The sequence below is a fragment of the Xiphophorus couchianus genome, chromosome 13 (assembly GCF_001444195.1).
Source record: "Xiphophorus couchianus chromosome 13, X_couchianus-1.0, whole genome shotgun sequence".
Lineage (NCBI taxonomy): Eukaryota > Metazoa > Chordata > Actinopteri > Cyprinodontiformes > Poeciliidae > Xiphophorus > Xiphophorus couchianus.
Genome location: NC_040240.1, coordinates 30,287,785 through 30,302,982, shown reverse-complemented (window position 1 = coordinate 30,302,982; position 15,198 = coordinate 30,287,785). Strand labels below are relative to the sequence as shown.

The window sequence follows — 15,198 nt, the reverse complement described above, 5'->3', positions numbered from 1 at the left end:
CAAGGCAAACAGAAGAACGAACACCGCCTCAATCAGCAGCGAGAGACTTAATGACAAAATGCATTTTTCCTACCAAAGCGGAGCGACACTTGTAGAACAAAGATGCACTCTTGTTTGACCTGCAAACAAGACTGAGCTTTTCTTTTTCATATATTTCAGCTAGGATTTCACTGCATTTGACGATAACCGGATGTGACCGAGCGACTCGCTGTTAACTTGAAGTGAATAAAAGCCAGCTCTCTGCTGAGGTCGGTGGTGACAAAGTGATGTCTGGAGGTTTGGGGCGTAGAAAAAAATGAGCGCCATTGATTTCAAGTAAAGGAAGGAAGGCGGGAGGAAAAACACAAGGAGAGGGACTCCGACAAGCCCCGGTTGGCTCGTGTGTTCAACATGTGGTGACAAATCGGCCACAGAATGAGAAAGAACACCCAGAAATCAAATTGAGTATGGATTGTTTGAGGGCTTGGATTTATGGCTCCCGAGTATAACGAACATGGAAGTCATAATACGATGCAGTTCAGATGGGGTGTCGGTGGAGATCTGCCACTAGGTTTTGTGTGACTGGCGACTGAAGGACGACACAAAAGACAAGTCGCTGTTGTCCCACAACAGTAGAATATTACAGCTGAGAAAAGGGCAGGGAAAAGTCACATACTGTGTCAACTAAAAGGGCCGTATTATGTAAAATTAACACCAAGTTATGTTATTCTCTCATCAAAACACTACCTGGAGTGTTGCTTTGATTCTTTTATGCATGTTTGAGGAATCCTATAATCTCCCATGGCAACCATTCAGCTGTGCAAAAATGCATTGGTGGAATCTAGCGCAACATTCGCGACACATCTCCTCCTCTGAGCTGCAGTATTCAATTTTCCAAGTTTTCACCTCACAGAGCAGCCTTCCCCCCAGCCTGCTCCTTCAGACTAGCCAGCAGCAATTAGCAAACACCTGGAAACACTTCAGCATCTGTGGAGCTCATAATACAAGCTACTTCTCAGTAGCTGCGTTTCCTGCAGCAGACATTTGTGAAATCTTGTCAATATTCCGCGGATGTTGAAAAAAACAATTTTACAATTTCGGTGTTCCTATCAAATATGAAACACAATTAAAATCACTCAATAAGTTTGTTCACATAAGTCATTAAAAAAACAAGCCATGCCATGTCCGGTGGTCGTCCTTGTGGTTGGTGACAGTCACATTTGATCGTGTGACTTATATATTGTGAAAACATTTTCTATTGTAATTTTGAAAAATAAGCCAAAACTTTATCAAAAAACAATAGTTTTTCAAAACTGGCATGTTCTCACCGAGTGAATTTCTTTTCAAAATGTCAACTTATGCAATTATATGGTCAAAAGAAGCACTGCTGAAAAGGAGCCATGTTGTGATGACTGCCTGAAGGCGGAGTTTGAGGAAGAGCAGGAGTTTCTTAAAGAGACAGAGACCCAATTTCAAGGCGTTAAAGAAATGCAATATATGTGTGAGAAATGAAGAAAATTTTATTTCATTAATGAAATGACAAAAATTGAAAACATAAGCTCACTGTTGTATTCTGGACTGTGTTGCCAGAGACATGAACATTGATTTTCCCATGATGCCACACTAGCAAGTCATCTGAGATGTGTACAATCCACACAAGACCTCAGACGTTGTTACGTAGCCATTCACATATTAAAAGGTAATTATTGGCTGATTAATTTTTTTAATTTACCATCACTTGTGGTAATTTTGCTGAAAATTGTAGAATTACATGCGTTATAAAGGGAAGTTAAATGAAGACTCAGGAAGGCAAAAATAAACGGAATGCAAAAGGAATACTTTTTATTTCTAACTTCATTGGATAATACTATGATATATATATACATATATATAGTATTTTTAATTTGATACATAGAACACAAGCTACTTCAGAGTACATACAGTATGGTCAGCAACATATAAAAGTATTTCAGTAATATTGGCACAGATGTAGTACTAGTTAAGGTACAATACATGTATGTAAGTAAGAGGAAATCAATGGAAGTTCCTCAAAGTGACTTCAAACTTTTTTACATTCAGTTCAAACACAGGAAAGGTAGCCGAGCAACGGTGTAGAGAACACTTCTGTCACATAAATAATTCACGCACTCCAGTAAAGGGCGACTGAATACAGAGAGGCTCAAGTCACATAGTTCTGAATGTTGACAGAGAAACTAAAAAGTACGAGCTGGGTTTGGGGAACCCCTCAAAATGCACCATTAGCAACATCAGCACATTCTTTTACAGCTACTGAGCTGTACGTAACAAACACTGTTTTCCACTGTCTGATCGGACTTCAAAACTATCTAAATGTCATTTTGTAATTCTTGTGACAATTCACCCTTCCAACAGAGCAGGAAACCGTTTTGTAGCTAACTTTGAAGGGCACACTCAACCCTTTTTTTCTCTGCATTTATTCTTAGTGGCCAAACATGGGGGACCTGTAACACACACAGGCTCGAGCCTCATCCAGACAAAGCGTGTGTATCGGGGTGTGTGAGTAGCAAAATGAGGCGTGGCAGCTTTGCATTGTGGCGTTTTGAAGACAGTCTTTGCTTCAAAACTACGGCCATGTGACCAGCTGCGTTTCCATTGACCGTAAAATTGCTCAAATTGGAATTACGCAAATAAATTTGCTTAATAGAAACATGGCAATTCAGAAGAACTTGTGTTCCTCAATAAGTTTTTGCGCTAAGATCAGGTGGTTTTTTTCTGTTGTATCAAAATGTTTCGGGTCACACGAGTCACGTGATCAACAACCAGATGTTACAAAGATAATGACAGAACAGAGGAGGAGGATGATGCTTAACTTTTGTTTTTTTCAGACATCCGTGTCATTCTGCAACATGCCGACTACAATTTCCCCAAAACGCCTCACACATACCCACTCCCAAGTAGGCGGGGTTTGTTGCTCCAGCACCTGAATAAGACGTCTCCTCTGATTGGCTGATCGATGACGAGCGCTGGATTATGAGTACATCTCATGTAAATGTTTACATCTGTCGCAGCCAAGATTTTTGAAAACTTGTCATGTGAACACGTGTGATTTTGATTTCATTTATTATTTAATGGAAACGCCAATTGTGGAATTGTGTTTTTTTGACATTATTATAGACACAGATTTGTGCACATTTGTAATGGAAACACAGCTAGTGACCATCACTGCTTACAATGTAACAGCTTCCCCAACAAAAAAAAAACACTCTGTCAAGTTATCAGTTGTTCTGCAAGACAGTGAACATTTTGATAACGAGACGACGGCCGAACAGATGAGACCAGACTTTACCTCTCACAATAAGCCCACGACACGACCTTCAGACCAAAAGAAGCAAGTGCAATTTTCTAACAGTAACCACACACACAAAAAGCTGTTTGTATTTTTGTAAGCTAGTAGAGGTTGATTCAAGGTTGTCACTAAAGTGCAATTGCCAACAAACCAGTGCAAAGGTTAAAATATAGCTCTCTGTATGTACAGAAATACATTAGGCAGCAGATCCATGTCACGCAGCGCTGCTGGATATGAAATGCCTAAGGAAACGTTTCCAATTTCGGAAAATGTAAACGCAACAAGATGGACGGGAGTTTTCACAAAACCCCTTGAAAACCACATCATGCAGTGTGCATGTAGCAAAGAAATAAAAAAAAATATCTCTCATTATGCTGATGACATTTTGATACGCATCATGATGATTTCGAAAACAACGGAGGTAAATCGTGGCAGTTCATTCAAAATCATTTAAATTTCCTGAAAAATGACAGCACTGAAATGCTAATCTACCCTTATTAAAAATCTGTGGCTGTCAAAGGAGGATTTTAATCGAGACATTAAAAAATGGCTCATTAGGAAAACTATGGCTATTAGACCACAGTGTTGTAGTAATTTGTCATGTTTCTGTCTCTCATTATATAAGCTTGATTATATTAGTGAGCCTGTTTACTGTTTGTCTCATAACTAATAGAGATCCTTCACAATAGGTTGATCTCATAGCTTGGGGTAGTCATGCTTCCACAAATAATTGGACTAAATAATCAGCTCAACTGTCTGACCGAGCCTCAGTAGCTACCAGATGGACAAAATCATTTAGATAAATACTGGGAAAGTAAATGCACAAAGCAGCATATTTTTGATAAAAGTATTTCAGAACCAAACCGAAAAACTGTCAAAAGTTTTTCAGATTTTTGGTTTTTAAGTGAAGCCGCCAGCATGTTGATCATAGTGAATCTTATGGCGCCATATTAGGGCAAAAAAATAATTTACAAAAAAAATAAAATAAAATTTTTAGAAAAAAAAAAAAGGAAATATTTGAGTTTAAAAAGTCAAATATTTCCAAACGTATAAAGTTTTAGGCTTTTGAACATCCAATTCTTTTTTTTTTTTAGAAAATGTCTGAAATTGTCTTCCAAATTTCTGAGTTTTTTTTATCCACAGTGACCCCAATATGTTGTCATTGAATCTAGCTAAAGATCACATATTGGCTGGTCGGAAAAATTTAATCATTTAGAATTTTACGAGACATGAAAACACTTTCTGGGCTAACAAGTAACACTAGTGGGTGCCAGTAGCATTGGACTCTAATGGTATGTCCTGACACTTGGGTTGTACCTAGCCTTTTATTGTGTTTATTTCGTGTTTCTAGACTTCTTGCCCTATGACTACAGGGAATGTTCTGTTGTTGGTGTAGGTTTCTGTACAAAAAGCAAGTGATACAAGCTAAACCCAAAGCTGCAGGGTAGAATCTGAAAGCTGGTTTGTTTTTACAAGCATATTCATTGTTTAATATAAACACAGAGGGAACATTTATTGCAAAATGTTACGCTTTCAAAACAGCCTAAAAGTCACACTTCTGAGGTCAACACCTGTTGTTGGAGTTGTACAGTAACACATAACTAAAATACCTCTAGAATGCAGGCTGTTCAGATTTAATACTCCTTCATGTATTACCTTCCTATATCTAATGTTTTTTTTTCTCATCCAGAATTCTTGAAGTAATCTGATGGATGCATTTAATCTGTGTTATAAGCTTCAGTTTGTTCATGTCGATGACAAACCGTCCACATGCACCAGGATGGAGTACCACAGAGTTTAGAGTTTGGATCACTTGCACATATAAATAATCCACATGGTAAAAGTATCACAACATGGGATAAGGTCCCATCGTTATGCTGACGATACTCAGCTATACATATCTATAAATCCTGATTAATCCAACCAGATGGATTCCAGGCATATCCTCATGATGTAAAAGCCTGAATTATTTTCACCACCTGCTTTTAGATTAATCTGTCTGAAGTTGTCGTCATCGGACCAGAGCTATAGAAAGACAAAGTCACTTAATATGGATGGTGTTTAAGAAGCATAAATCCCATATTGTAAAAGACTTTCTTTCATCTCTGGATAGACTCAGAAATATCCTGGAGAAAAATGAAGTCCCTGCATTTACTGGATGCTTCACTTACTTTGAGGAAGTGCAAAAATTTAGTAAAAAAAAAAAAAAAATACTCCAAGCTTATCCAAAAACAGATCAAGTTCAGGTTCTTTTGTTTGTGTTACCCAAAACTTTTTGGGGCCTTTGTTTCTAAAATGTTGAGTGTAACACCTGCACACCGTCGCTAAATGATTATGTCGCTAAGCAAGGACGTCATCATCCAGCCAAACCTGGAAACTTTGTATTATTTTACTCCTCTGTAATTTTGTTTTAAACATTTTTAAATGTGCAGCTATTTATAAATGTGACTTCGAGAAAGGTTGCTAGTACTTTGTTATTAGTGCTTAGTGTTTTCAGTGGTTTTGTTGGCTGGTGTGGGTTTTGATCAATTTGCTGATTAGAAAATGCAAAAAGTCTTTAGAAATATAAAATAATTCACTTTTCGCTTAATATTTAGACAACTGAGCTAAATGGATATGAATGAAGTCAATTTTCAGCTACACCCCGTTCCACCTCTCCCCACATGGGACAACGTCAGTGGAGTTCACACAAAGACACAGAAGTTCACATTTAGAAGAACTACTTACACCGTAGATACGTAAAAATAAATCATCTTAAACAATATATCTCTTTTGTATAAAGGAAGAGCTGTTTCCTGTACAACAATATACTCCATGTACAATCATAGGGTTAAATGCCGCACATCTATTGCATTGGTTCTACAGACGGTGTGAAGAATAACATCGGTGTGACTCCTACAGAAAGATTTCATCAACCAGCAAACGCAGAATGTTCTAAATGAGGTCTAAAGGGAAAGCAGGGAACACCGTCAGCTTCTGCTTGTGTTTCTGGCTGAGAGCGTACTCATAAGGCAGACAAAACATCCTCCGTTTCTCTCTTCATCGCCCTCAGATGTTTCGTGTTGGGTAAGCTACAAATCACACTCATCTGAGTTTTCAACAGGAACAGTCATGACACTAATTCTGTCAGGACGATGGCTAACAAGCCTAAAAGGTAGGATTTACAGAGCTAACTTTTTTTTTTTTTTTACATTCGTAACATGAACTGTACAGAGTAATGAGAAAACTTAGACTCTCCACTCGGTTCTGGTGAGCTGTGGCTGCACTGCCTCTATTTGAAGTAGTTGAGCCCCGCCACCAGGAAGAACTTCTCCAGGAAGAGCTCAGAGTCCAGGACGGCGATGTGGGCAGCGCGGCCGATCAGGGTGTTGGCCGTGTTTGGCAGAGCGTGGAACACGTTCTGCCGGATCAGGCGGCACTCCGTGGCCTCCACCACTGGCTGCAGGAGGTTGTTGATCATCTCGGTGTAAACGGGCCCTTCAGGACAAAATGAGGGAAGATACAGTGAGACAGTATGAAAGACTAAGAGATTGTCTTAAAAAAAAAAAAAAAAAGTGTGTTATGGACTTAATGGTATTTTTTTGGTTGTGAAAAGTAAATCACACCAGTCCAGTTAACACATTCTAGTTTGTTTGTCTAGAGAGTCTGGTTCGTTTAGGGAGGTGTGAATGTGAAATCGAAGTGTGATACAGAGCAAGAAAAGCTAATTCTAGTCTGAAAAAACCTGAGTGTTGGTTTGACTGAAATGAACTCTGGTGAGTTTTGAATGCATATGTGAAAGCAGGAAGCATTCTGGATAACATTTGTGTCTAGCCTGGCCAGGGCCTTCATGTGCTTTTCCACTGTCTTCATATCTCGCTTGCAGCTCAGTCTTAGTCTCAGTCTCTCTTTGACTTGAATTCCTCCAGTAGAATTTTTTTTCTTTTCTTTTTTATAGAGCTCCACAGTTGTGAGACACAAAAGTGGGTTGTGAGAGGGGGGAGACATGCAGCAAAGGTCATCAGGTCAGGATGCGAACCAGTGACAGCCGCGTTGAGGACAAAGGTCTCCACACATGGGTCAGCTTTACCCCTGCACAACCGCCACACCCCTTCTGGTAAAATGTCTACTGGGCCAATCAGAGAATAGAAAGAAGCTGTGAACGATGAAGTGGATTTTCTGTTTTCTGTCTGTAGGTTTTGTGATGGCAGTGGAGGAAGTGAAGGAAGCCGTGTTGGCCACACCTCCAACATTAACATTATCAACCGACTGGTTCGGCTCAGCACTTCTCTCTGCAGGGGAGGACGTAACGAGAAAATTGTTCAATTTCCGGTAAGCACCGGTAATTTTCCAGTAATGAACCAGTTCAATGCTTCGTAGCGTTGAACTGGTTCATTACATACGGTACGGACAAACACCAGGGATTGGGTCAAATTTAAACCATCAACAAGGTCCAAGCCTCCGGGAAGCAATTGTTTGTCACAGCCGAGAACCCGGGACAACAGGCTGATTTTTTTTTTTTTGCATGTCTGGTGCCAGTGGGAGAAACGGCTCATGGTCTTTCACCAAAGACTAAAGAGAGACCCTAAAAGCACGAAGATTTGACGCCACTCCATTTTTGTTTTTATTTCGTGAAGAAGGAAGTTGCACTCAGTGTCTTCTTCAGACATTTCCTTTTGATTTTTTTTTTTTTAGTTTATAGTGTTTGGCCCAAGATAAAATTCTGGATTTATAACCCTATGTTAGCAAAATTAGACAAAATGACAACACATTTGTAATTTTCCCTCTGCTGTTCCAAAGGTGCCCTTCTGTTCCACTTGAGGACCTGACCTCAAAATGTCAGCATCCACCACTGAGCTGCAGAATATCATAAAAGACACAACCTTTGATAATTCCAAGTTTTTTGGAATCCCCCAAAATCTACACTCCTGACCTGTGGTCCTGTCTTTCAGGGCAGTCGTGCACATCTCTATCCTGGCTGAGTGGAACGGAACGTATCGGTCCTGCGGAGACGCCACCAACACCACATTCTTGAAGTACTGCAGCCCTAAAAGCCCACCAAAAAACAAACCAACAAAAGACCGAAAACAGAACAAACCGAATGAGACTGCTGCTTGTTTGAGAGAAAGAGAGGCAGGAGATGGAGGAAGGGGAAGAAATCAGTTGTAAAACACAGAGTACAATCATCAAACACAATGACAGGCTTGATATGATAAAGCTGTGTGTTGTTGGGTTTTTTTTTTCCTTTGGTCTCCTGTTGGCGTGCTTTTAAGAGAGTTCACTGCTGAGTTACCAATGACAGGGTTTTGGATCATTTTGTCAGCCTGCTGCAGCTCTAGTGGAAAAGTGAAAGAGAGTGGAGTGGAGTGGAGTGGAGTGGAGTGGAGGGGGGTTCAGTGTTTCAGGCTCATCTTCTTCATGCCTGTGTGACAAACGGCTGCTTTGTTCCGCGCTCACAGTAGGGAGGCCTCTCAGTTTGCTGGTGGAGGGTTTTCGGGCGTGCGTGTATGTGTGACCGAGCTGACACACAGAAATTTGACAAACAAAAAAGACGAGATGACAACTTTCCCCCCCCAATGAATATTTGAACAGAGGGCCTTTCAAGTCGCAGCCTGTAAAGCGAGGCTGTCGGCTCGCTGCCTTTGTTCACGTTGTACCTGGTTTCTGACTCAGGAGGTAGAGGAAGGTTTTCCGCGGATCGACATGATCTCTGAAAGTGAGCTGCAGCAAGGATCCCGACTTCTTCAGCTTCTGCATTAACCACAGACCTAAGAAACACACACACACACACACACACACACACCCGCCCACACAGAAAGAGAGAAAGAGTTGGGGGAAAATCATTTTTGCAATTTTAGATATGACAATGTCAAACTTACGCAATATGTAGGGATTTCCATTTTATGTGTACATGAGCATGATTGACAGCGCTAAGACCCTCCCCCTGGCTCTGATTGGTTGTTTCTGACCACAGGTTGGAGGCTGAGGATCTCAGATTTTTTGGGGATTTTTTACAGATTACATGTTTCATGATGATGATACTGTCAGAACATAGTGACAGTTTTAGTAGCAAATATATATATAAAAAAATAAACAAATAGAGAAACATTGGTATGTGCAATGTACCAATGTACCAATGCATATACATTGGTACTTTCCCATTGGTACCAATGTGCCAATGGTACCGGGAAATAAAAGTTCTTTTTTTTTTTTCCTGGAATAGATTAAATTCAGCTCAATGTGAACCAAATTTATTCAGAAACTTGGAAAAGCCAAAAACGGTTTGTATCCAAGCATCAGAGCTGTCCGGTCTGGAAAATATACGTTTTTAAATGTGATTCCGTTGCTAAAAATTGTGATGTTTCAATTAACCCATACTGTTCAAACTGTTGTTTTTTCCAGTAAAACAAATCTCTACCGTTCTCTCACCTGCTTAACAAACATGTCAGGTTTGAACATCCTAAGCAGTCAGAGTTCACCCAACCGGATAAATACGATCAATACTGCGTCCAATCAGGCCAAAGCCATTATGGTATTACCATGACGATTGCAATACCATCCATTTATTGTGACAATGAATGAATTTATGAAACCTTGTATTTTTTTGTTGTTTTTCAACCGTATTGGTCAAAAACAATACATGTTTTGCCCATATGGACCAGTATGATTGAGAAGAAGACAAACAAGTGATCTCATGAAGACAAAGTGTTTTTCCAACCATCAGTCGATCATTAATGAAGGAACATCTTGTGACGGATTTAGTTTGTTCTGCTGAAAACAGGTGGTCACATAAAAGGTTAGTACGCATAAAATATCCTCAAATGCATCATTAAGCAGATTTATTTAGTTGCTTTTTCAAAACGTCTTGGTTCAGCCCTCTCTGCTGTTATAAGTTAGACTCGCACCCACATTTCAAGGTCAAGCATCAAAATCACAACTTCCAGAGAAAAAAGATTTTAGATTGGTCTTAGAGTAGAGAAAGCAATCAATCAGAAAATCAGAGTTGGCCGAAAAACCAAAACCAGGGCTGGCCGAGGCAAAAGTTAACTTTTGCTGCGTTGGAAAACTCTAAAAGGCCTCGAGAGTGCAATTTCCCGACCTTACGGAAAAGATCCTTATAATGCCACATAATGAGGAGGTTGTGTTCGAGATGTTGCTACAGGTGAAACTGTTTAACTCACATGATGTGAATTTTAATGAATACAGAAGATTACATTAATTGGGATTTTAAGCTGATTAAAGTGTATGTCAACTTCTGAATTTGAAAAAAAAAAAGGAAAAAATAATTTATTTAATCAGTAATATATTGTGTCATTTAGCGAACAAATGTAATTTTGATAATCTAATCTTACCAAGTATTCTGGTCTAGTTAGCAACCTTGAAATAAGAGAAAATTTAAGTAAATTCAAGATATAGGAGCTTGTCATAAGTCAATATTTATTTAATATTGTCAAAAAAAGTGGTACATTATTCCATTTATAAAATAAAGAGAATGCCTTGTAAGTACAATAATCTGTGAGAGGAACTAGTACTTGTTATCAATATTAAGAAATTATTTGCTGAAAACAAGCACCTATATCTTGCTGAAATGTTACTTCTGAATTGGTTTTGTCTTATTTCAAGTGCACTAAGATGTTTTCACCAGAAACTAGACCAAAAATACTTTGTAAGATTTTGTGTTTCAGCAGTGAACAGACCTAAAACAGGACAAGTTTGGTCTGATTGATAGTGAGACCGTGTGAAAGAAAATGATTGTCCTTTTAAATGGAGATTGTAAACATAGTTTTACATTTTAAATTGGTTCACTTTTTCTTTTAGTTAACTGACATATATATATATATATATATATATATATATATATATATATATATACTGTATATTAATAGTTGAAATATGAAAAATATTTGAAAAATGGTCATGGTTCTTGGAACGTAGGTTTCTCCCAGAGCAGGTTGGTGGCCTGACCTGTGCTGACCAAGGCGCTGTTGTTGTACAGCGTTCCCAGGTGTGGACCAGACAGAGAGAGGAAGGTGTGCAGCCTGGGCAGGTAGCAGCGGAAGCGAGGCCTGGTCAGCACTGACCGGATGATGACATTGCCCAGGGAGTGGCCGATGAAGCTGCAAGTAAAAGTTGCTTGGTCAAACGTTTACTCAACGTACTGAAGTACTTACTTTTGAAACACTTGAGTATCAAAGGTGTAACTGAAACCAGCAGAGGTATTCATGGATAGAACCACTCTGCTACAAAAAAAGTCTACACCACCGATGAAAACTTCAGCATAGAAATGCAATTAAAAAAAAGATAGCTATTTTCATTATTAAAGAAAAGAAAAAAAAACACAGCCGCCCTGAAAAAAGAAAAAAAAGACACAGGAGAGACGTATTTTCCTCCCCACAAACAGCAACACTGGTAACTAAAAGTAATACCATAGCACAGCAAGTGGCCAATCGCGTTTCCAACAGCGGACGACGACAACAATTATAGATAGAAAAAATGAAGTCAATTTCCTCCTAAAAGCTCAGAAATCTTTAGATTCATTTCTGAATCTCTGAAAAAAAAATCTACAGTTTTTTTCTACAAAATTTGAGATTAATCTAAAACCTTCTGAGACTTTTTGGTGAAAATGTACTCCTCCATTGATCTGCAATGGCCCTGGTACGCCGTGGTACTATGCTGAGCCAAAAGGAACGAGTAACAAAACGCTTCCTAGAAAGTCAAAAGTCCAGAATTCATCTGTGAAATGTAGGAGGGAAAGTCTCAAGTTCCCCTAAAAGTGAATACTCAAGTAAAGATACTCAAAACATGTACGTTAAGTACTACAGTACTCCGTTACCGTCCGCCACTGCTTCAGTGGAGTCAGAGGATTTATTTTCCGCAGCTCACTTTCACAAGTCGGTTTTTCATGTTTAGCCGCAGCGCTAGCACCGTTCTGAGAACCATGAGGAATCTGATCCATTTTTATTCTAAATACGTAATGAAACTTTGACCAAAGAAAAAATAAAAATTTAAGTGAAGTTCATGGTTCTGTGAACCCGCGACACCGCTCCAGGAGCTCGACACGTCAGCAACTGGTAACGCAGAACGTTCTCAAAGCGACTGACAACTTAACCGTTCTCAGCCAGAGGACATGCGAGCCAACAGCAGCGGGAAGCGTTAGCTTCATCAAGCTGCTTCTGTCGCTTAGTTTAATTAGTGTATTGCCGCGGCTCAGCCCGCCATCCCTCATCGAGACGCCAGCTCGCTCTCATCTGTCTCCCTGCTAACTGAACACAGAGGTATAACACTGAAAGAAGCAGATGCTGTTGAGGCAGTCCGCTGCTTTTTTGGCTTTGATGCTCGCTCTCAGGAGAATACGTCACAATGAAGGAGAGTTGGAGAAACTTGGGTGGAAACTCGCAACAAAGAAACAAATTGGCACATTGGGGGCAATTAAGTGAGAAGATGAATAGCTTAATTTGATTAGAGCTCGGCAGCAACGTGCTGCATAGAGGAACGCGGCCTATCACATGAAAGTCAGAGGCTTATTGGCAACGTATGATAAGAGCTTGTCATCCTTTTTCTGTCATGTCCTCATGCCATGGCAATACATTATCACAAATTCAACAATTCTGTTCGTTTTAAGGTCTTGTTGAGAGTCAAAGTATGACTCTGCTGCCATCTGCTGGCCAAACTGTGTGCTGCGGTGGGCTGGGTTAAGTTATTATCGAGGGATTTTGTTAGTAATGTGGTTTACAGATGCAGTCCTATGTGGTTGAGTGAAGTGAAGGGAAAATAATAAACGGTTGTTTTAATTTACCAATAGAAATCTGAATAATGCTCTTAAATCTTTACTCTAAAATCCAGTTGAACCAACTACCTTCAGAAGTCACCTAAAGACAGATTTCTCTAGCAGTCGAAGTAGAGTTGTTCAGAATTAATACGAAGTGAGAGCCAGCCTAATACAGGGAAAAAAAACATATTTCTCACACTATGCAGATGACTGAGCAAAGAAGGTAGACTAGACTGCAAAAACACAAAACCTTACCGAGTATTTCTGGTTCAGTTTCTAGTGAAAATATCTTAGGACAGTAGAAATAAGAGACAACTAACTTAGAAGTAGCTTTTCAGCAAGAATTACAAACTCATTTTAAGTCATTAATTTCTTAATGTTGATGAAAAAAGTAGTTTTACTGGCAAATTATTTCACTTATAACAGTCTACCAATGGTAGACTGTAGACATCAATATTAAGAAATTACTGATTGATTAATCAATAATTGTGGATGATGATGATCTCCCATATCAGTTAATCTTAAAACGAATCTGAAGAAGCCTTTGCCTGTAGACACTGTTGCTCTATAACAGCTTTATGACTGTCTCGACATGCTAACAGTTCAATATCCACTTAGCATAAACAATATTTCAAAGTAACATGTCCAGGATGACACTACCAGTTTTTGGCAAGAAGTGCTAATCCTCCTCATTTGCTTTTGCTGCCCCTTGGAATTAGAAGGTGGTGACTCTACCACTGAAAAAAATGTACCTTTTACAGTTTTTTAACTGTAAAAAAGTATTTAAAAACCAAATAAAAGACATAATCTCTCATTTCCTTGTCACACTCCCTTAAGCCACTGACCTTATCCTGCCAATAGTGAGATTGTACAGCTGGATGTGCTGAATGATCTCATCCAGGAGTCGATCTGTCATGGTGTCGAAATCTGCAAACGTGTCGGCCTGTGGCAAAAGACACGGCAGAATAAACCGATCTGCAAATCAGCTTGAGGAGCTTTCACGTGCAACATCCGGTTTGCTTCCCTCATCGTCTAAAACGCACCTGATTTCGTTCAGACATTAGGAAGTCGAGCCTGGATCCCGGCAGGCCCAGTTCAATGAACGTCTTGACCAGTCGGAGGTCCGCGCTGTTGCCTGCAGGGAAAGAAATTCAGCTCAGGGACTTGAAGAGGGCTGTCTGCTAGTGAGGTACATGTTCTCAGAAAATGAAGGAGAAAGATGTCTCACCGTCAAGACCGTGGACACACACCACGAGATGTATCCCGTCTTCAAACTCCTCGTCGTCCTCCTCAGGAGGGAAGTAGGGCAGATCTGACGCCAGGAGAGGAAGGTCGCTGTACAAGCTGGCCTGGAACTTCAACTCTTTCAGAAGCTCCTCTTTGGCTTTGTAGAAACTGGAGAAAAGGGGGATGGCATTTGGTAGGAGAAAAAGAAGTCGCCCCAAGAAGTTGCGATACTGCGATCACAACTATTAACGCAAATTCACCAATCATTCGCAAGTTTTTGCGGTCGTGCAGTCATTGCGACTTTTCCACAAATCTAACCAATCACCTTTAAGTCTGTTTCTTTGTTCTTCTGACCAATCCCTGCCACTCAGCTGAATTTTGACCAATCCCTTATGCCCCCTTCTAATTGAACTTTCTGTTAACTGAATCTGCAATTCTTCTTTTGCACTTTGACCCCTCCTCAAAGGGCAATGCTTCTCAGGGCAACCCTTAATATAAAGTGCCCCTTTATGTAAAGGGTGCTTGAAATTATATTATTTCAAGTATATTAAAATCTAATCTTTTTTGGGGGGGGGGGGGGATTTGCACCAATTTCAACTTTTTACATAAGACAAAAGGAAAGCTTAAAGAAGTTTTCAACTTTGACCACAATGTTTTGAAAAAGGTGCTGCGAAATCAGTAAAATTAGGTTGCAATGATCACAAAAAGCCATCATAATATTCTGGAGGGACTGATTATTTCTATTCTCTAAGCAAATTTAAAAGAAAAAACAATGTTACCTTCTAACTAAACTTCTTGAATTTAAGTTTTAAAAGTGGAAGGTACAAGCTCTGACATGAAACTATTGGTTATTAGAGCTGATCAAAACCAAGCCTTGTTTTCAACGTCTCTGTTTAGGCTCACATTGAGCAGAAGAAGC

At 39.6% G+C, this 15,198-nt stretch overlaps 1 protein-coding gene across 1 annotated transcript in view; it reads right to left on the bottom strand.

The window, feature by feature from the left end:
* Positions 1-1,795: 1,795 nt before the first annotated feature.
* Positions 1,796-15,198, bottom strand: part of fam135b (family with sequence similarity 135 member B) — a 67,401-nt gene continuing 53,998 nt past the window's right edge. The window contains exons 14-20 of the mRNA XM_028036731.1: positions 14,281-14,447; positions 14,096-14,187; positions 13,898-13,995; positions 11,249-11,400; positions 8,941-9,051; positions 8,217-8,330; positions 1,796-6,781 (exon numbers count right to left, since the gene is read on the bottom strand). Coding sequence (XP_027892532.1) covers positions 6,576-6,781; positions 8,217-8,330; positions 8,941-9,051; positions 11,249-11,400; positions 13,898-13,995; positions 14,096-14,187; positions 14,281-14,447 — 940 coding nt within the window. The 3' untranslated portion in view covers positions 1,796-6,575. The remainder of the gene's footprint in view (positions 6,782-8,216; positions 8,331-8,940; positions 9,052-11,248; positions 11,401-13,897; positions 13,996-14,095; positions 14,188-14,280; positions 14,448-15,198) is intronic.